This window comes from Arvicanthis niloticus, chromosome 10 (assembly GCF_011762505.2).
Source record: "Arvicanthis niloticus isolate mArvNil1 chromosome 10, mArvNil1.pat.X, whole genome shotgun sequence".
Classification (NCBI taxonomy): Eukaryota; Metazoa; Chordata; class Mammalia; order Rodentia; family Muridae; genus Arvicanthis; species Arvicanthis niloticus.
Window position 1 is genome coordinate 17,264,047 of NC_047667.1, and position 23,245 is coordinate 17,287,291.

Here is a 23,245-nt window from a genome sequence, read left to right on the forward strand (position 1 = left end):
GTAATAACTAGAGTCCAACAGGCTGAGGCTTAGTGATAGAGAATTTGTCTAGCATGCCCAAAGACCCTGGGTTGGTTCCTCAGTACTACTAAAATCAAACCCTCAAAATCACAGGTTAAATAATGAATATAATCAATGCCTTCTAAACACATCGGGCCCAGGAAATGTGCTAACTACAGTCCTGAGTGCTTCTCTCACAAACAAAAAGTACACTTTAGCAGGAGGGCAAGGCACACATAGTCAGGGCACAATACGCACATATGGAACTGTCATAGTGAAAAGGCACTAGTTGTACAATTAGTGTTTGTTAATGACTAAAAAACATCTCTGCAATTAGTGTCTGATGCTCAGGGATAACAAAGGCATGCTGCAATCATTATTGCTAGGTGGTAGCTGTGAAGTTGTTGTGTGAGCCCATGTGAGCTCAGTCAAGGCTACTATACCACTGTCACTCAAAGCCACATAGGACGTACATGCAATGCTATTATATGTACTGAATTTATGTAACTCCAAGACTTCTACATACTCTTCGGTATGGGGCTGGGGAAATGGCTGTGCAAGTCTGCTGACCTGAGCTCAATCCCGGAAACCCGCATAACGATGAAAGGAGAGAACCAACTCCACCAAGCTGCTGTCTGGCTTCTACACGTGCGCAATGATACACTCATGCCCCTCAGTCATCACACACACAAAATAATGATAAGTCATCACACACACAAAATAATAATAATAATAATAATAATGATAATGATAATGATAATGATAATAATAAAAGGGTATTTTTCAGTATGTTCTGGAATTAAAAGGAGAAAGTATGAATATCAAAATGCCAGGTTATAGAACAGGAGAATACAGGTTTCAAACTGAAGAAGCAAATTCCACGAAGAATAACGGACCTCTCTCATGAGGAAGCCACCTTATGTTTGGTTCATGGACATGTGCAAAGGGTCCAAACAAAGAGCTGGAGGCTGAAGACACTGCTGGTCTGGACCCCTCAGGACAAACAAAAGTCACAGCCACAGGTGGCATGTTGGACTGTGGCTAAGGTACTGTGACACCGATTAATGAGAGGTTTCTGCAGGCCTAGGTCAGGCTCTATAATCAGTGTCTTCCTATTTGAAGAACTATGCATTAATGTGTAAAGATAGAAGCCATTCTTTGACGAAAAATAATTATAAAGTCAGTGTCATAGTACGTGATACTTCTTGGGGACTGAGAGCTGCATTATGAGAAATACCCTCTTCAGTGTTTCCACGAAGCACAGTTTGATGGTTTGAGACTATAGATGGAGCTGTTGCTGATACAGCTTCTCTCCCTGCATGTTTCTAGTTAGAATGCAACCACAGCTCCAGAACAGCACGCATCTGTCTGGCTCTAAGGAGGAAACAGAAAGGAAAAAACAAAACAAAACAAAACAAAAAAACCTAAAATCCCCAAACCTTCTTTCTGTTGGTTTCTCATGGAAATCCATGTTTACTGGAAAGATATGTAGGGTATCTCTTACTTGGATTTGCTCAAGATGATGATCTGAGAGCTCAGGAAGAAGGAAGCAGGGGCAGGCACAAGGGAAATACTAGTGCATCTGCAGTGGATGAGGACGATACAGGATGTGTGGACTTATTAAAGTGTGTGTGTGTGTGTGTGTGTGTGTGTGTGTGTGTGTGTGCGCGCGCGCGCACGCGTGCAGGCCAGAGGACATTCTACTATGTGTGTCAAACTCATGTGCTCATGTGGTCAGGGATGGTGACAACAAGGGCCTTTACCTACTTTCTGGCCCTAGCTCTGTTTTTTTTTTTTTTTTTTTTTGAGATAGGATTTCCTGCAGCCCAGGCTGACCTTGGATTCACTATGCAGCAGAGAACTTCCTGCCTCCACCTCCCAGTGTGTACCACCACACCTGGTTCATGTTTGTTTCCTTCTGAACCTAGGCTGTATGCTTGCTAGCAAAGACTGCACCAATTGAGCCACTTCCTGGTTCTTATTTGTAGGAATAGGCTCGAAGCTCTGCATCAAAGAACCCACTGTTTCCTAGCTCAGCTGACAACAACTGTCCAACCACAATTCTCAGATTAGCTCACTGAGTGTAAGGCATTCCTGGCCCTAGGCTTCACTGGCACTTGGGGATTGGTCTTACAGCAGAACAAAGAAACTAGAGACACACAAGCAGATAAGCCCTCTGACTGCTGACTACCTGTTTATTTAAAGGTTGTGAAATCAGATCCAGACAGCATGCACTCTAACACACTTTTGGGGAAGACTCTGAGGGAAGGGAAAGAAAGAAAAGAAAAGAGAACCCACCTTAGGTTCAAAAATACCCACCACACACCTTTTTTTGTTTTGTTTTGTTTTTGAGATAGTTTCCCTGTGTAGACCAGGCTGGCCTCAGACTCAGAGATCCACCTGCCTCTTCCTTCTGAGTGCTGGGATTAAAGGTGTACACCACCACCGCCAGTTAGGTTAAGAAATTCTTAAATGAACATTTCATTTTGAAGCTATGAATCTTATTCCAAGTTCTATCAGTGTTAACAGCAGTTAACTTAGAAAGTTTTTAGGGGCCTCATATAACAATTGGGGATGGTTTTAAGATGTATACCAATCTGCACGTTATTAAGTGAATCAAAAAACAAACTAATGCCAAATTACTCACAGTGTTTTGCCAGCTGGCCCATGCACAACTACGGGCTGGCATTTAGTGGCCACTGTAGTTGTAAGTAATGCAAACAGGCACAAGCAATAAATAAATAACACCTCAACACCAAGGACTGCAACTGGAGTCATGATTCACTGGGTCTCTGCATCTGTGGAGAACGCATGCGTCTGTACCTGAATCCTGGGTTTACAGGTATGCATGTCACACCTAGCTCTGCACAGGGAGGTGGGGAGCAGTCTCAGGAATCTATGCTTGCAGGGCAGGCACTTTACCCACTGAACCATCTCCCCAGCTGGCTTCTCAGAGCCTTGAAACTATGTTCCTTGTTTCAAAAAAAAAAAAAAAAAAAAAAAAAAAAAAAAAAAGAAAGAAAGAAAGCTGATTGAGTGAAGCCATCTAAGAGCATTCACTGTAAAACAGGCTAATGACGTGTTTAATGACTGCTGGTTCTCTGTCAGTCTGATTACTGCGACCTGATGCATCACCCAAATAAAAACCCTGTCAATGAGCTCACTGTGCTTGGGCAGGGCAACATTTTGGTGGCAACAGCAATTTATTGGTTGTGATGCTATATAGTGTTGATTCCAGCAGAGAGAGCCTCTGGTATTTAAAAGATGTTTCTGAGAAATGTGGGTGTTTTAACTTAGAAGGTACTTGGGATAAAGTATCAGTCACAAACTTAGTAATAGCATTATGTATTAAGGTATCTGGTACTTATTTATGTAGTTGGTTAGTTTTGAAACAGGATCTCATATAGCCCAGGCTGGCCTCAGATTGACTATGTAACCAAGGATGATTTTGAACTTGAAATCTTCCTGCCTTTTCCTCCTGAGTGCTGGGATTACAAGCTTTTGCCACCACAACTGGTTCATACAGTGCTGGGGATCGTGGCAGTAGACTCAGACATGGTAGCTAAGAACTTGACCAACTCAGCCACACCCCTATTCCCCCAAGGTTATTATCTGAGCACTAGAGATGGAAGCAGGACGTACCATTCCCTGCCTGAGATGGCAGTCCGCCTTCCCCCTCATCTTTCAATGTTTCTTCCTCGTTATTAGCCGACTGCTCAGCTTCCGACTGTTCAGAGCGTTGTTTTACACAATCCAAACTAGCTTGATCATTTTTGGAGGTGCTGTTCTGAGAAGCATCTTCCTCATTTTTGTTGCTATTCTGCATATGGTTGAGGCCAGCTGGAATTACAAGAATATGATCATTTAAATGTAACAAGCAAAGATTAAAATGCCACAGCTCAATTTTATTTAAAAAAAAAAATAAAGTTAACAATGTTTATTCAGACTTATAAAACATTCATCAGGAAGGGAATGTTTGCCTTGCCCCCTGAAGGTTCCCTTTTAAGATGCATGGATACACAAAAATGTAAACAAACAAATAAAGAATGTATCTACAGATGAGGAGAGTCTCGAGAACCCGAGGCAGGGAGGGTGGCTAGGAGAGGGTGAAGTCCAGAACTGTAACAGAGCAATAGTAGATTATTACACACAGCACAGGCTGACAGGGCCATGCTTGGAGAGCCCCACCTAAGCTGGGAGCTGCTGCCGAGCCCAGGGGCTTACACCACTGGATATACTCTGGATGGAATTAAAGAGCAACACAGACCATCAGACAGAGAGTAATGATCGCAGTCTCAACTCCCAGCCCCCGGGGTCTCATGATGGTGGCTTGCCTGGCTTAGAACTCATAGACATCCATCTACCTCTGCCTCCAGAGAGCTATGATTAAAGGCATATGCAGCCATGCCCAGCTGATGCCCACTATTAAAGGGTGCTTCTGACTGTTCTGATGTAGAGTCCGAAGGGCAAGCAAGACTAGGGTGGAGGACGCTACTGGGTCTTGATAAAGCTGCTAACGGCTTTCAATGGCAGCAACAGGCCTAGGCATTGGTATACGGATGTATTTTGGAGTTTATCAATTGAGGGGAGGTGAGAAGGAGATCATGGATACTATTGAGGTTTATTCTTTTAATTTTTAAATTTATTTTCATTTAATGCATATGGATATTTTACCTGTATATATATCTTTGCACCATGTGCATACAGGGCTCATGGAGGCCAGAAGATGGTGTCAAATCCTCTGGGACTGGAACAGTCTTAGGGGTGCTGGGAATCTGGGTCCCTAGAAGTATAGCCCAGATAAGCCTGCACACCAAAAGTTGACACCCAGTGTCTTCTTCAGTAATTTTCCTATTTATTTTCATCTCTCATTGAACCCAGAGCTAACTGATTTGGCTTTGCTGGCTAGCCAGCTGGTAAGTTCCAGAAATCTGTCTCTCTCAACATTCCCAGGGTGGGGATACATGCTGTACCTGGCTTTCTATGTGGGTGCTAAGATTCAAACTTGGGTACCCCAGTCCCCAACCACCACCACCAATAAGACACAGTTTCTCTGTGTAGCCCTGGCTGTCTTGGAACTCACTCTGTAGACCATGCTGTCCTCAAACTCAGAGATCCACCTGCTATGACTCCCAAGTGCTGGGATTAAAGGCACTCGCCAGGCCTCAAACTTGAGTCTTAATGCTTATACAGCAAGAAGCTGACGGACTATCTCTTCAGCCCTAACAATTCTAGCCTGGAACATGTTAAGCCTGAGGCTCCCACTGGGTACCAAAACAGAAATATTTTGTAGGTTACACTGGATAAAACCACTCTGGCATCAAGTCAGAGATACAAAGTTGGGCAATTTCGGCTGTTGGTTGTTAAATATCCCCATTCAGTGTATGCACTATTTATTTCAAAGCACTAAAGGCCAGAATTAGCAGCTTTAGCAGACTGTAACATCCTATATGGCTCCTTTCATGTTTTTGGATTCTACTGTTTCTTCAAGAGTTTTAAGAAAGCAATATTAACATTTTTATTAGTATTAATTCTACCCTTTAAAACGTTGGGGGCACAAACAAACCAAGGTATGAGATCATTATGCCAACTGTAATAATGTAAAACTGAGCACTGTAATGTGGAGATGCACCATTAACTTGAAATCCTTGTCTATTCTCTAAGCAAGCTACTTTTTGCTCCAAACTGGAGTTTATTCTTTCAAGTTACTTGGCAGGTTGCTTATTCAATTGTAGGTCTAGAAACTTCCACTGTTGTTCCTGGCATCAAAAGGGAAAAACGAGAACTATCAAACACACAGTAAACTATATATATTTTTTCTAAGCTAGTCACTTTCTGCTCTTGCTGTGAGCTGCCATTACAAGTTGCTTTATTTTGATTGCACCAGCTGGGATTGCAGGGGGTCACGTTAACTGTGGTGAGGACATCGCATGAGCAGAGTATGTGGTTCTAGTTTAGTTTCAGAGACCAGGTGCCCACATAACAAACACAACCACCCAGATGGCCCCTTGTCAATTTTGATAGAGTTCTCAGAAGAGAGAAAAAACTCAGCTACGGATGTATTTTCCTTCAGATTAACACTGAGAGGAGGAGGAGGGGTAAATTGTAACATCAGAGTTCTTAGTTCTGTCCAGGTTAGAGTCAGTTGTCGGAAGACAATTGGACATACAGGAGAACCACTGTGAACAACTGTATCATTGATAAAATAACCTATTTCTAGTTTCCCAAACTGTCCAATGTGGCATTTTTTTTTTCATTGCCATAAAAATACTCTCTGGAACTGAAAACAGAGAGAATACTAATGATATTTTTCTGTTACATTATATTTTTTGTGTATGTAGTTGTTGGTCAGATTCTTTTAATAAGACCTTGAGTAGAGCTTATGAGTTGTTGAGCAAGAAATATGGCACAATGTATACTAAACAGGCCAAGTAGTTACAAAATGATCACATTTAAATATAAAAATCATTTAATTTCCTTAAAACCAAGAATATCTACTTCTTTTATAACAGCAGGTCTGTGATGGGCAGCACGCTTGCTACCATAGCAACAAGGCTTCTCCTGCCCACTGAGCTCCCATCTTGCTGACATTATTTAGATATGTCCATTTGTGCCAAGTTAATGCCAAGCCAGTGACATTCTTGACAGAACCAGGAGTCAGTCACATTCCACAGGGGATCAATTTACAGTCTTCACTTAGTGAAATTCTTATTTCATTTTAAGAGCTGCAGGCCCTGCTGAGTCATGAGGCACTTTGATAACAACAGCACCCAAAAGCTTGGGTGGTGTTTAGAGCCTGCCCTGGCACCCTCCCTGCCAACCTCACCTCTACCTTCTGTGCACTTACCAGCTCTGCCCTGAGGGTTCTCACACATCTCACAGTAAGGAAGGCCTGGGTCATTGAGGAATGTGCAGAAGCCACACTGCCACCCCTTCTCAGGAAGGGCTGCGGAGGCCGGTGGGGACTTAACTTCACGGACACCTTCCATGGATGCGCCTTTGGCCCCCAAGGACGGTTTCCCCTCCAGTGCACTGCTACAGTCCTGGGTGCTCAGGGACTTCAACCTTTTAGCTTCAGGTTCAAACCCATTTTTGTCAGCAGTGCCATCACTTGTAGCCATTTTTCTAGGATCTGAGGCCACTGTCGTCTTCTCCTTGAATGCCTCTGACTCATCACAGGATGTTCCCAACGGTCTCTTTTTCGGTTTTGGTAAGAAGAATGATCGAATATCATGCTGTTTTTCTTTTTCAAACTGAAATCAGCCAAGAGTTATCAAATGAGAGAGCAACTGTTCTTCCTAAATGAAAGAACTTAGCATTTTCATTAACCAGACTGACTGGAAAGAAATCCAATTATAGTGCCACTCTTCATAACTACACAGAACTCAGTGGAATGAACAGTCATGTACTGAATGAACACAGCCACGTACTTCCTATGTGTCTTTGCTTGGCACCTACTGTGTGCTGCACTCATTCACCCTGTGCTAGCCCTGTGTGCTGCACTCATTCACCCTGTGCTAGCCCCATGAAGGAGGCTTCAGCTAAAGAAATTAGACAGAGAAGTTACGAAATAAAAATACACTTTATACACTACCTGCCTTAGATGCCCACTGGAAAGGAGGGAACTGCGTACATAGACATTTCAAGCAAATACAATAGTATTTTAAGTCAGACGAGAATGTAGAAAAATGCTTCCATGGCCAAACTGTAAACATACTGTATATAACTATGACACTCATGTTAAAACATTATACTGGCCAGGAAACATTTTTCAAATAGTATTAAAATATTTATTCTGACCACCACATGCACATGCACACGCACACACATGAATGCAAACATACAAACACACAATACACACAAATGAAAAAGAAAAGCTTTCCTTTGTTTTCAAGGGTTCCATTAACTTCTAACATATTCAGCTTCCCTCTGCTTAGCTTCCCTCTTGGGTACAGAATTATTTTAGTTTGGCGGTCACGTGCATTTTTAAATATTACATTTCTTTATTTACCATGTATATGTATGATGTGTATCTCTGTGGACACTTGGGTGCTAGAGCACATGTGTGGAGGTCAGAGGTCAACCCGTAGGTGTCAGTTCTCCCTAGAACTGTGTCATCAGGCTTGGTGGCAAGTGCCTTCATTGGGCGAGCCAATGGTGTGTTTCTCTGTTCTCTTCAGGTCACTGCTTGCTGTACTAGTGGCCCTTTCTTGGCATAAAGAATCCAGCTTTGCATAATGCTGGTGGCCTTCCACAACACTCAAGTCCTCCTCCTAAAAGAATCACACACAGGGCCTACAATAAAGATTTTCTTAATTAAGCTACTGCTAAAAAGATTTTAATCCCATTTATTATTTTGCATGTGTGGGCCCACATGCAGGTGCATGTATGTGTGTGTGGCAGGGGGGGTCAGAGGACAGTGTGCAGGAGTTGGTTCTACCATGTGCTTTCCTAGGGTTAAACTCAGATCATGACTTGAGGGTTCCTCATCCACTGGGCTATCTTGCCAGCTCTAATTAAACGATTTAATGTGTCTGCTCACATTTAAGAAGTTACACAAAGAAGTCTTTACAGTGTAGCTATCAGTAATGGTTCTGTTGAAGAACCTTAAAGCTGCACAGAGGATTCTTGGTCTAGTACAGTTTGTCTCCTCAAATGATACAGTGGTGATGACCAGGGAGCAGATCAAACAAAAGTGATAAAAACCTTACATTAACTAAAGTCTTTCCTTCCATCTGTTTGTTTTCAATTTAATTAATAGCTCTCAACTGCCTCTTCTCTTAGACAAGCAGTTTAAAACTTTTTAAATGAAAAGCAGATAAAGCACATGTCAGCGTGGTGGCTAGTATTGGTTGTCAACTTCACTACATCTGGAATCAACTAAAACCCAAAATGGAAGGCACACTTGTGAGGGATTTTTGCTTAATTTGAAGTAGGAAGATCTACTTCTAATCTGGATCTCGGGGAAGAACTTGCCTTTACTTCAGATCTTTTGAGAGGGGAGAAGACATGCCTTCAATCCAGACCTTGGAGTGGGAAGACATACCTTTAATCCAGATCTAATCTGGGCCTGGCCTTCTGCTGTTAGCCTATGTAAGAACTTAGAAGGAAGATTTTGTTCTTTGCCTGCTTGCCCTTGCCTTGCTAGCAAGTCTGCCCCTTCACTGGCTTTGGAGCCTACTTCTCGGGATTCCAGGTTACCTAAGAACAGGCGAGGCATCTGGCCTCATGGACTCAGCTACTCCTGGACTCTTGGACTTTCCTTTCACACCTAGCCATTGTTGGATTAGCTGGACCACAGCCTATTAGCCATTCTAGTAAATCTCCTTTCTATATAGATAGAGATTCATTCTGTAAGTTGTTAGTGAAACCTAATACAGTCAGTATAGTTACATATGAAATGCACATTAGTGAGCCAACACATACATTCAATTGTGTTTCTAGCTATCAGAATCTTTGACAGAATCTCTGTGCTGTATTGCATGATCACTGTTCGGTGCCCATATGTGGAGGCCTGAGATGCAGGGTGTCTTTCTCAATCACTTCCCACCTTATGAGTGGAAGCAAGGTCTCTTACCGAACCCAGTGCTCACTGTTTTGGCTAGGTGGGCTGGCTAGCCTGTCCAGATGAGCCACGTCTCTGCCTCCGCCGTGCTGGGATTATAGGTGGGTTACCGTGTGTACCAGGCTCTTAGCGGCTTCTGGACACCTAAACTCTAGTCCTCACACTATGATCAATTCCCCCACAAAGTCATCCCCAGGCCTCCAGTCTATCTTTCGAATAATTGCTTCTTTAAAGACTTTCCTTCTCAGCTCATTCCCCCTCCCCCCCCCCCCAAAAAAAAGTATGCAGGACTTCTTAAAATGAAAAGCAATCTTCCCAATAAAATCTCTTAAAGCAATCTTCCCACAGTGAATCCTCAGGACCTTCAAATATAGCAGTCCTCCTTAAGTAAGCAACTGACTTAAGCTATTTTTTTTTTTAAGATTTTTTTTTTAATTCATTGGGAAAGTAGCATTCGAGAGATTCTCATTTTGTGCTAGAGGGAACGCAGAGAGATGCACAGTGGTGAGAGACTGCAGTTGGAAATAGAGGTCAGCCTCTGACAAGCTGGAGATCACCAATGGTGTGTGGTCATGAGGAGGTGACTCCCATGTATGTGCTGATCTGAAACCACGTGCCACTGGGTATTACAGACAAAGACATCAAGCAAATGAAGTCCAGGAAGGAGGAAGTGGCTGGAAATAAATCACTGTAATAATTTCTCAAACCAACGGATATGCCAAAAATATAATTCTTGCAAATAGTGCGTGATCAGTGAGGATTCTAGCTAATTTTGTAAGGATGGCTGAGTTGGATAATGAGGAAGTCTGTCAGAGGTAATGAAACTTACATGCGAGTATCTGGCTGCAGGGCTGCCAGAGGCTGCAAGGGCTGGCAGACTGAGCTTCCCTTAGAGTCCTCAGTTAGAAACCTGAATCCTAGCATCAGTCGGCTTTCTGATTAGAGCCTCTGGGCAACAGAGGAGGAAGTTACTGATGAGGAAGGACTCTTATGACATGCAGCAGCTATGACTGGCAGAAAAACAAGACAGACAATCTCTGTGATACATCCTAGAGGTAATTAAATATTCTGGTTGGGAACAGAGAAGGGTTAGTGATCTATGTACTTGCAAGCCACAGACAGCCTCTAAGGGCCTGGGAAGCCTCTGTGACTGACCATACACACTTGTTTGAATTGTGTGTGCATTTTGTGGGAGAAGGTCTTCATTCCCTCCACAGTCTCGAAGGAACCCAGGACCCAACTAAGATGAAGTCATGAGAATACAGCATCTGCAGAGCACTAATGGTGTTACTAGCTCCACTTCCCTCACCCAGTTAAAGTGGATAAAGAGGGACTGTATGTTCACATGTCAAAGTACACACAAGTAGTAGAGGAAGCACATATAAACACAGTGTGTCCCTGGGGGTGATGCCCGTGACTGTACAGGAGACTGAAGGACGCCGAGGATCCTGCTGTATTTCTCTCTGACTTAATTCTCCCTTGAGTTAAGGCTTCTCACTGAACTTAGAAGTCACCACTTTTCATAAGGTACTGCTGGATAGCAAGCCCCAGAGAGCCTTCTATGTTAGCTCCCCATGGTGCTGAGGCTGTAGGTGTTGGGGGCTGGGAACCTGAACTCTGGGTTTCATGTTTGCACAAGTTCTCTTACCTATTGAACCATCTCTCCACCCCGAGGAAACTAAGTATGAACTGTACTTCTTAGTTTTCTTTTTTGAGACAGAACATCCTATGTCCTAGGCTGGCCTGGGACTTGCTCAGTAGCCGAGGGTGACTTTAAACTCCAGAGCTTCCTGCTCTTGCCTCCCCAGGGGTGGGACAATGGGTGGAGGCCACTGTTTCTAGCTTCCTGTTTTGCAGAAGTATCTGAGTACTTGCAGACTCCTCTGGCTTCAAAGAATACTTTAAAGTGTGATGGGTGTATCTGCAGAGTGACTCCTGTGCAGTTAGAACACCACTGTAGGTGCTCCACCCACCACTGCAACTGTACTCTGAGAGACAGCTGGCCCAGGAGTGGTCACACAATGGAGAGAGGGACACTGGATGAGGTGAGTGGAGAAGTTCCCGGAGTCCAGGAATCCACTGTACTGGGAAGACATAAGGAACTCAAACATAGAAGCTGGCGAGAGCTTAGGGGTTAAGAGCAAGGACTATTATAGAGGATCCAAGTTTGGTTCCCAGAATCAACATCATACAGTTCACAAACACCTGTAACTCCAGCTCCAGAGGTTCCTATGCCTCTGGCTTCCATGGACACTTGTACTTACAAGCACACCCCCATCCATATACACACACAGTAACAAAACAAAACAAAACCCTAAAGAAAAAGAACTCAAATACCATGCAGCTTAAAACAAAACACACTGTCCTTAATACTTTAAGATGAGACACAGTGATGGCACTTTCTTCAGATAGGACATCCAGCAGGTAGGCAGGTGTTTGGGAAATGGATAGTTAATCTGAGGACACAGTTTTTTACATAATACTGATTTGCAGACTCATACACTATGTTAAATTACAGGTCTGCAAGATACTGGTAGAAGCAGGTATGGAACATGGATCTGTGAGGTGAGGCCAGAAATTCAAGGGCATCCATGGCTACAGAGACTCAGCAACTTAGGATATATAAGAGGCTGTTTCAGAAACAAACAAACAAAGGTTTCCAGTGATTTTTTTTTTAAACAGAGTTTTATGTACCTCAGGCTGGCCTTGAACTTGTTACACAGCAGAAAGAAAACCCCGACTCTCGACCTTCTTGCCTTAAGGGCTAAGACTGTAGGCAAGAGCCGTGAAACCCATTTCTCTAATGGTTTCTATGTCTTCTTTCCTATATTTTATGGTTCAGCTGAGTTTCTTGTTGAGCATCCACTTTTAGGGTTGGTGACTATTGGACCGAGGTTCAGGAATGCAGTCGTGTGAGACTTCTGAGTGCTGTGAGCACACTCCAAGAAAACAGAGAAGAATCTTGTGACCTCAGGTTCTTCAAATCAGAATTGTCCTTGGAATGTACTTTTGTGCTCCTCCCAGGTGTAGGAGTGAGTTTACTTCAGATTACTCGTTATTGCTTGCTGATGTTAGTCCATCAAATGTGTAAACTATCTTGGCCACGCCTCTATGGAAAACATGTCTTTGCTACATGTGGCCTGGCCTTATAATTATTTTCAGTGTAAACTCCCGGAACTTTACTTGGGTGACCTTTCTTTACCCTCAGAGCATAAATTGCCTGATGCTCTGAATGAAGTTGGATATTACACGAGACTTTATTCTGCCTTACTTATGGGCTCCATTCTTCGAGGTCTCACCACCTCTTGGGATGTGGCGGTGACAGTCCTGAAGATCTCCTTGGTTCAAAGCATCTGAGGAGAAGGTACTACTATTTCCTAAACAAACATGTTGTCTAAATACATTTATCAACAATGTAGCTTCCCCTGTGACTTAAGATGCTAAGGGTTGCTGGTCTCAGAACAACAGACCAGGATCTCCAAACATTACCAGGTTGATTATTGTTCTTAAAAACAATTTATTTTAATTTTATGTATGTATGCCTGCATATATGTCTGGGCACCACGTGCATGTCTGGTGCCCACAGAGGCCAGAGGAGGGTGTGGATTTTCTGCTTCTGGAGTTACAGTTGTGAGCTGCTGCATACTGGGCACTAGTACCTGAACTCGGATCCTCTGTAATGGCAGCCAGTGCTCTTAACCACTGAGTCACTTCTCCAGTCCTGCAGTCTACTTTTTGGTAGTGAATGACTTTATTATTTCTACTCTTTTTTAGAGCGGCAGTAACACAGAAAGATAAAATATTTTTATGAGCTAGTAAAGCTATTTTTATTGAATAGCTAATGGCATTCTTGCACTTAGAAAAGTCACTGTAGTAATATTATGGACAAATAACCAATTTATTAGGACTATTTGTTCTTTAATTATGGCAAGTGAGTCTCTTTAGGTATGATAAATAAGGTACTTAAAAGTAGGCATTTTTAAACAGGCAATAGGATCAGACTTGACAGACATTTTCATCACAAGTGAGCATCTGAGTTCCCAGAAATGAAGTCACACCTATGTTAAAGAGCCTACAGGGCTGACTGACTCATCGGAACTTCCGGGACTGTGGGAAGATAAAAGTTGGAGCCAAAATTGTCTTGGGCAAACTTTAGTATCACATTCCCTCCTACAGTTGGACACCACTCAGCCTAGAACTTAAAACGCAGACCAGGCTGGCCTTGAACTTGCCCTTTCTGCTTCTGCCTCCTGAGTTCTAGGATCATAGGCATGCACTGCCGTGTCTGGCTCCCCGGTCTGCTTCTGGGAAGCTTTCTGGGCTCTGCAAGCATACTCCTCCTAAGTTTCCAGCTCTGGTCAGCAGACAGCACCTGACAACTACAGCAGGTATTTCCCAACTCAGCTGTAAGTTGCCTCCCTCCTGGTGCTACTGCTGTGTTAACTGCCTTGACTTATGACTTGTTTTCCTTCTATAAAACTTCACGGAACTGTTTCCACATTGGAACTTGCTATTTGGATCAACCTGAATCCATGCTGCCAGGCCATGGCCACTCAGATTTATCTCGATTATAAAGCGTCTCTTAAGTCCCTTTGAGGCAAAAGCTGCCTTTGTATGGACAGAGAGAAGAAATGTCTCTCTTTGCTTACACAGCTAACAGTCACTGTGTCCCTATCCTTTGTTTAATAAAACAAAGAAAAAGGTTGCCTCTGGTGAGAAGTGCTGGGAGTCAGAACTGCAAGATGCTCCTGACTCTGAGTGCTTTCTCTGAGAGGCTGGGGACCTTCATCAGGGTTTTGCCTCCGGGTAAATGCAGGGTCTTTTGAGACAAATGCCCTAACCTTGATGACAGGATTGGAAGTCAGTTATTAGAGCTGAAGGAGTAGAAAAGGAAATGCAGTGAAACTCATAAAAAACGATGGGACACTTCAAAGCTGGTGTGGATCCAGCAGAGACCCCGCCACCAATGTTGGAGCACCGAATTCAGAGTTAATAGACCCTGATCAAAAGGCCTCTGTGAGAAGCCATCCTGCCTCCTGTCACTTGGCTCCATTCCTAACAAAACTAATAAACCTGCTTTACAAACGACCACTGGGGCGGCATGCTCGCCTTCAGAAAGAAGATGCTGAACGGATGGCAGGAATGGCAACTGAAGATCCTTCACACTGTGAACTCCAGGAAGAGTGTTTTCAAAGGATGAGAGTGACACAGGAAGGGCTTAGGCCTCTAACTGGAAGACACATGGAATTAAATTATCCTGAAAAAGAAATCACTGCTTTCTCCACCCCTCTAGATGTTCTAACAGATCACGCCCATGTAGCTGAAAAAACAAAATATTCAACAGTCACCCACTCTTAGATACTCCTAGTCTCACTCTGCAGAAACAGAGAACAAAACAAACCAACTCTACTCCACTCTGGTGTGAAACAAAAGAAAAACATAAAATAGAATAAATACAGAAATAAAATGTGGCTGGCAGAAGGCTGGGGGTGTGGGATTAAAAGTTTCTGTTGCTTGCTCTGACAACCTGAGCATGGTCCCTGAGAACCACACGGTAGAAGGAAAGAACAGACTCCTGCAATTTGTCCTTTGATTGGCACATACAACGTGCATATTTACTTCTCTGTGTAAATATATATGTTTGCATGTAGCTTTTCACATTGTAGCAATGACATCCCAAAGGAGCAAAAATAAGCCTGATTTTCCAGACAGTATCTTACAGCAAAAGAAAGTAGGAAGCTAGCTCCTTAAAGGAAAAGGCCAGCAACAGGTATGGGTCAAATACAGTTCAACATGGATTTGGGATATTTTGTTCCCCAGAAAGCAATGAAGCCCTCCTAGAATTATGGGGATACAGGGCTGAAGACATGGTTCAGTAGATGGAATTAGTGTTGGCCAAGTAATACGAGGACCTCAGTTCAAATGTCAAATACCCCTGTCCAAATACAGTAAGCTGTGCCTGTACCCCCAGCACTGTGAGGTGTGGAAACAGGAGGATCATTGGTGCTTGCTGGCTGTCAATCTAGTTCAAGGTTCTGTGAGGAAACCGTCGCAATGGAATAAGGATGTGTGTGATAGAGCAGAACACCTGATATTCTCTTCTGGCCTTCGCCTGCATGTGCACTTATAGATAAGTGCTACTACACACACACAGACACACACACACACACAAGCATGCATGTACACCCATGTACACATGTACACACAAAGATTCTTTATAAAAATGCAGCTAATAAACATAGACATAATGAGAGAACTGGAAAATCAATCATCATTCAGAACCAACTCAGGCAGAAGTCACTGGTGGAAGTGAAAGCCACTGGGGAGATACGGGAGCAGGGTAGGTAGTCACATGCTCCGAAAATGTTTATCATGGATAATTTGCCAAGGTTTTTTGGAAAGCAGCTATGCTCACCACACGGCAACAATCACAGCTATCAGTATGATTTGCCTTATTTTATTAGTAAGCTTTGGTTGGCTTTGTTTTTGAGACAGAGTTTTGCTACGTAGCTCCGGCTGGCTGGAACTTTACGACTCGGCCCTTCAGTGAAAAGCTTTTCATTTTTCTGCAGTCAGCATTTCAGTCTTTTCCTTTATTACTTGTGTATTGAGGCAAACCTTTATCCTTCCCTACCTTCAAGGTCATAAAAATATTTTCTTCAGTATTATCTTCTGAAGGTTAGATTCTATTCAGGTTGTTTTTCTAGACAGCTGAGCCTTAAGTTTTGAAACCGTTGGAAAATACAAACTGGCCCAGTAGCAAAGTTAAAATTTGCTTCTTCAAGTTTTTCTATCTTTAAGTAACTAGCCTTTCAAGAGCATAAATAATAGAGAATTGCTGCTTAAAATGATACAAGATAAAGTACATTTTCTAGGCATTAAAAATATAGGGAAAGGGTCTAGTGAGATGACTGTGCAAATATCTGCTGTGAACATGTGAGGATCTGGGCCTGGGTGCCCAGGACCCAGGGAAAGCTGGACATGGTGGTACTAGCTAATAACCCAATGGACGACAAGTGGACCCGGCATGCTGGCTTCGGGGAACCCAGAACAGCAAGCTACAGGTTCACTGGTAGATTCTGTCTCTACAGAAAGTGGAAAGCAACAGAGGAAGGCATCACATGACATCACATGTTGTTGATCACACACACACACACACACACACGCAGAGAGAGAGAGAGAGAGAGAGAGAGAGAGAGAGAGAACATACATAAGTAATTAACGTGGAAAAGAACGAGTCACATTCTCTTACGTGAGTAAACACAGTGTCCTTGAGCTCTTCAAAACTGTCACTTGGGGTCCATGCTTCAGCAAACTGCAGAAAACCCCACTTTTCCTTGTCATCTTCTGTAGCCTGGAGTTTCTCCTTCCTGCCATTCAGTGTGCTCCCTGTGACCTGAGCCTGGGAGACAGAAACATGAAGCTCTTACCTCAGTCATGCCACAGCTGACAGACACGCTTTGATTAGTACCTTGACTTTAAGCTGAAGTCTTAAAGTTACGCGATGAGAGAATATTACAACTTCAACAGATCATGGCTTTAGTAATATGGTTATTTAAAATTACAATTTTAAATCCTGATATAGCCCCTCACCCACTGTAGAACCTGGGAGAGTAGGCCCCAAGGCAACACAGGGGAGCTGGCCCCAAGGGCATGAGAGCCAGAGAACTGACCCTTCCCCTGGCTGGCTGTAGCACTGGGTGGGCTTGCAGGGCAGTGGTGGAGAGTTTACCTTGGTGGGTGTGGATACAGGAGACCTGGAGGGTTCACCAACTCAGCTACCACCCAAGCCCAGAATCAGGGCTTTGAGTTGGTCCACTCCCAAAACTACCTCATCAATGAACTGCTGGAACATGTGAAAGGGCTGGCCCTGCAGATCCAAAGCTGCAGGGTCTCCATGACACAGGGCAACAAGATAACCCACAGGAGTCCCGCTGAGGACCCAGTGTTGATAGTGTAGCAGAAGGCAGAGAGCTTGAACCAGACCAATGACTCATTGCAACGAACATTTGCAAGTAAAGATGTGCGGACAAAAGGGTGTATTGTGGGACACACTGCGACTGACACTCTACAGCTTTTATGAGGAGAAGTACTTTCATGCTTTGTTTTGTACTTTTGTTTTGTATTTTCTTTTGGAGAAGAAGTTGAAGGACAGAGGGCAGATACAAAGGGACAGGGAGATGAGTGGGATGCGTGATATGAAACTCACCAAGAATCAATAAAAATAAAATAAAAAAAACCCCCAAAAACCAAAATTATAATGTAATTACCAAACATTTAGGGAGATTTAGCAGAAACATAATATAATACTCACTTTCCTCATGAAATTTTTATTTTAATATTTATATACTTAGGAATTTTCCGTAAACATAATTGGTCAGTATGGTATATTTATAATCACTACTCAGAACTCAGTATGAGAGTGTTTATTTGTCCCCCTCCCCCCACCCCATGTTGAAATCTTTACCTTGGTGTGATGTCAGGAAGCAGCATCTTTGGGAAGTGATCAAGTCATGAAGGTGGGGCCCACCTCCACGGGACTAGTGACAGAATGCATTGCTATTTATTCCTATGGTATTTTGTTGCAGTAGCTCCAATTTCTTAGAAACTGATGTCCCAAAGTGTATCTGCTGCCTGGAGGGTGGGAGGTTTATGAAGCAGGCAATGGGTAGAGGCTGGAAGTTTCAGTGTGCGTGCTAGGTAATCCCACACATGGAAATACTCTAAAGGTATTTCAAGTCAAAAAGGAGTGCGGCAGAGAAAGTACCTCTCTTCTTATAGAACAGGCACATAATCCTGAACAGAACGTTGCTGGGACAGAGACTGCAAAGGCCATTTGGATGAAGTTTCAGATGAAAGTGGGGAACATGCTGTTGGAAACTGGAGGAAAGGTCACTTTGTTCAAAAGCCAAGGACTTAACCGCATGAGCAATGTTCTAGTTATTTCACTGCATCTCGCTGTGGTTTCTGAGGACGTGCTGCAGGAGCAGCATGGCTTTCTGACTACCTGTGATCTATGCAGGAAGAGAGAGACACAGGCAGAACTGTGAGGCAAAAAGGAAACAATTTAAATTTTAGAAAAAAAAATTTTTTTTTTTTTTGATTTTTCGAGACAGGGTTTCTCTGTGTAGCCCTGGCTGTCCTGGAACTCACTCTGTAGACCAGGCTGCCCTTGAACTCAGAAATCTGCCTGCCTCTGCCTCCCAAGTGCTGGGATTAAAGGCGTGCCCCACCACCACCCGGCTAAATTTTAGGAAATTCTTAGCTCATCAAGACTAAACCAATGAGAAGAACTGTTTTGAAGACAACACTGAGGTGTGTCCAGGGGGCCATTCGATATAACAGTTGGCATGACCTGAACTGCATCGGTAGAAACAGTGTCAGCTGGCAGAGAAGCAATCACAGACAGGATGGCAGAGGAAGGGCAGCCTATCAACCTTCTTGAGCTGCTTTGAACTGGAACACAGCACAACTCCACAGCCAGAATACAAAACAAGGGGAGAGAGATGACAAAGGCAGTGCAGGTGTCACCAGGTGCCACTCTTACCACAAGCACTGGTAGGGAGGCGGGGTATTGTGACAGACCTGCTTTCACATGGATTGCAGAGCTTGGGGCTGCCTACTGTAGCTCTGGAGCGGGATCTTTCTCCACCCTGACAGAATCTGAAAGCCTAGGCAGGGGCGGAGCCACTGCAGCTGTATGGCCAGTGCCTAGTTGAGACAGGTGGGTATCTCCATCTCAGTGGATCCAGAAGGCAGGGTACTGCTCATGTGGCCAGGACAGTACAGGGCCAAAGAGGATTAATACTAAGTTTTGATACCTTACTCAACTTGCCCTGTGAGGTTTAAGAACTGTCTGGGACGAGCTAGCTCTTTCTCCTTTCCGTTTTCTTCCTCTTGGAGTGTGAATGAGTATTTTAGACATCTCTCCCACAGCTGTAGTTTAGAAGCATCTCTGAGTCACAACTGGAGACGAACTTCACCTCCAGATATCTCATCCACATCTGATTTAGATACTATTTGATTAGATCTTGGAGTTTGGTAGAGTGAATGAGTTCAGTTTGTGCATAGAAGTTCATGAATTTTATGGGGACAGATAATGGTTGGTTTTACAATCTGACACAACCTAGAATTACCTGGGTAGGGAGACTGCCTACATCAGGTTGGCCTGTGGGCATGCATGTGAGGCTTGCTTTCAAATTGGGTGGCACTATTCATGGGCTGGTATGGTACTCTGAATGGCATTAAAGTGAAAGAACAGGGCTCAAGAGAAAGCATGCATTCCTTTCTCTCTGTCCTTGATTGTGGGTATGATTGACTACCTGCTTCATGTTCCTGCCTTGCTTTCCCTCAGTGACTGACTGTAACCTGGAGTTAGATGTTGAATAAGCCCTTTCTCCCTTAAGTTGTCTTTTTTTTTTTTTTTTTTTTTAAATTAGGGCAACAGAAATGAAACCAGGCCAAGACAGAATAAAATGTATGACTGAAATGTAGACTAAAAATATATGACTCTCCAGAATTCATATACTGAAACCCTAACACCTGACGCAATGGTGTTAGGAGGAGACTATTAGTTATGGTACAGTCATGACTAAAGCAACTTGGGGAGGAAACGGTTAATTTTCCACTATCACTGTTCATCATCAAAGGAAGTCAGGACAGGAAATCAAGGGGGGCAGAAACCTGGAGGCAGGAGCTGCTGCAGAGGTCATGGAGGATGCTACTTACTGGCTTGCTTCCCATGGCTTCCTCAGCCTGCTTCTTTATAAACCCAGGACCACCACCCCAGGGATGGTTCCACCCACCATGGGCTCGGCCCTCCCCCATCAATAACAAAATAAGAAAATGTCCTACAGGCCTGCCTACAGCAAGTCTTATGGGAGCACTTTCCCGACCGAGGCTCCCTCCTCTCTGATGACTAGCTTGTGTCAAGCTGACATAAACCTGGTCAGCACAGTACCTCACAAATGAGATCTCTGCCCTTATAAAAGGATTGTATGAGGATCCAACAGGCAGCCTTACCCAACTTGACCATGTTGACTCTCTGATGTCACTTTGCATTCTCCAGAACTGGGAGGAACATGACTCCATTTATTATGCATCACCAATGGTATCGTACTTGTTATAGCATCCCTAATGACTAAGAAATCCTGCTCTTAGTCAGGCCTCTTCTAGAAGCATCCATCAACGATGGGAAAAAGAGACAGCTGAGGAGAAGGTACAGGCTGTCTTCTGTTAACGCTGGTGAAAATGCAAGAATCTTTTTGGAAAAGAGTCAGTGCTTCCAAAGTTAGGTTCTAGCTCATGCTAGCCTTGCTTCTGAAGCAGTGGGAGTGGCTGTGAGAGCCCTTAGGAAGCATGTGTGAGAGGTGAGCAAGGCAGAGTTCAGTCTTAGCACATGAGAAAACAAGGAAGAAGAAAAAGGAGACAAAAAAAAGGGTTTCCGCGGTAGCTAGAGACGACCTGGGAGTCATAAGTTCTTGCAGAAGACGCAAGGTTGTTTCCATGGACCCACAGGCCCTGCAACTCCAGCTCCAGGGGACCCGAGGCCTTTGTCTGGCCTCCATGGACACCTGCACTCACGTGTACAAACCCCCATGTGGACATACATACATGAAGCCAAAAGTAAATAAATCTTTGTTTAAAAGAAGAGAAAGGGCTTGGAAAACAGTAGCTATGCTGGGAAACTGGTGCCTTGGTACAGTAGAGAATGGCAGGAAATGAAGTACTGAGTCCTTTATGATCTTAATCCCTACTGTGTTATCATGGGATACTTAGGTGGCCTTTGTTTGCCCACATCAAGACTCAGCTTCCCAATGCATCAGTGCACAGATGGGTTAGAACTCCAGCCCTACCTTTCGATTCAGCATCGCCCACATTAGGCTGTCCAGAGTACCGTTTGCAATAAGGTAGTGAATATTCACAGAGCTGCACTGTCCAATTCGGTGAGCACGGTCTTCAGCCTGTTTGATATGTCCAGGATCCCAGTACAACTCAGCAAAGACAACGTGACTCGCAGCAGTAAACGTTAAACCCTAAGCAAAACAAAGTGAGTGAGACACAAACAAGCTGAGCACGAGACATGTACATGGAGCATGAGATTCCCATGTAAGAAAGCCTTCCGGAGCACATTAAAAGGAGAGAAAACACGAGTTCTAGTCAGCTTTAACTGTTAACTTGGTAGCTTAAGAGTCACCTGAGAAGGGATTGGACAACTGAAGGACTGCTCAGGTCAGCCTGGTCTGTGGGGGATCATCTTGATTGTTAGTTGATATGAGAGCTTAGCCCACTGTGGGCAGCACCATTCCCTGGGCAGGGGGTTCTGGGCTTTGTATGAATGCTAGCTGCGTATGAGTGACTGAGGCAGTGAACAGTGTTTCTGCTTCAAGTCCTGCCCGAGTTCCTGGACTGACTTTACTCAGTGATGGATTGTAATGTAACCTGTACTCCGAAATAAATCAATCCTTTCTTCCTCTAAATTGGTTTTGGTCAAAATGTTTGTACACAGCAACAGAGATGAAACTAGCACACTAAAAAGTTTTTAGAGGTAAAGTCATGCATCCTAAGACAAATTATGAAAATTTAACTCATGATCAACAAATGAAGATTACTTATTTCAAGATGCTCAAGTGAACTATAGGAAACCATGTCTGAAAGGCATTTCAATAGGCAGATTGATGGGTACTGTATATACAAACAAAACCACTTTATCCTCTGATGAAGAGTTAGACTCACTTTACTGCTGGAAAACCTAACATTATAAAAGAGAGAGAATAATTTGTAAAGCATGGTATCCATGGCAACCAGGCATCAAGCACTGACATGTTCTTCATTTAATTCAAACCACTTGCTGGAAAGTGAGAGAAGCAGCGTCTTCCCGTGCAACCTCCCAGCCCCTGAAGCTTAGTGCCCCTCATCTCAGTGTGGCATGCAGCCGCTGTAGTCTCTGTGCACCTGGCTTTTGTATGAACTTGAAATACTGTAGCAGAAAAGCATTAAGCCTTGTTTAACAGACAATATATAAAATACAGCAAGCTGCTCAGATGATGTGTGTCCAGATGCATGGCTTCTAGGATTGGGGGCTGGGTGAGCATTTGAAGCATGCACAACTGTGGGCACATACAGTCAATGGTGTGGGCAGGGAAGAAAAGTCTGCCTTGCTTTAGAAATATAGTTTAATCCATGTTGGTCACAGGCACTGGAGCTTCTGTGAGGAAGACATTTTTGACAGTGTTACACTATTAGTTTTACTTTAAATTAAAGTATTTTGTGTTATAACAAAACCATATGATCATTCATTAAGAAGGGCAACAAATTCCATGCAAATTAGTCACTTCATAAAATGGGTCAGAAGTAATAAAAACCAGGATAGAACTATACACAATATTAAACTTGTGTTGCTATTTAGGACCCCGGAGCCATATTAGAAGTAATACTGAAAATATAAGTAGTATTATCAGAGGAATACTACTAACCTTGTAAAAAGCATATGGCCAGAGCCAGGAAGACAGATAAGTCAGGAAAATGATCCCTTGCAAATGTGAGGACATGAGTTCTTTTCTCTGAACCACACAGAAAGCTGACTGTGGTGGTGTGCACTTAAAATCCTAGCACTCAGGAGGTAGAGATGGGTAGATTCCTGGGACCTACTGCCAGACAGCCTAGCTAACTGGTGAGTCC

The 23,245-nt window shown here is 43.6% G+C and overlaps 1 protein-coding gene across 9 annotated transcripts in view; it reads right to left on the reverse strand.

Moving 5' to 3' along the window:
- The window catches only part of Zranb3 (zinc finger RANBP2-type containing 3), a 145,302-nt gene that overhangs the window by 15,065 nt on the left and 106,992 nt on the right, over positions 1-23,245 (reverse strand). For all 9 annotated transcript variants that reach the window (XM_034513700.2, XM_076941087.1, XM_076941086.1 and 6 more), the window contains 4 exons: positions 21,421-21,600; positions 16,818-16,967; positions 6,848-7,253; positions 3,643-3,840 (listed from right to left, as the gene is read on the reverse strand). In XM_034513700.2, coding sequence (XP_034369591.1) covers positions 3,643-3,840; positions 6,848-7,253; positions 16,818-16,967; positions 21,421-21,600 — 934 coding nt within the window. The remainder of the gene's footprint in view (positions 1-3,642; positions 3,841-6,847; positions 7,254-16,817; positions 16,968-21,420; positions 21,601-23,245) is intronic.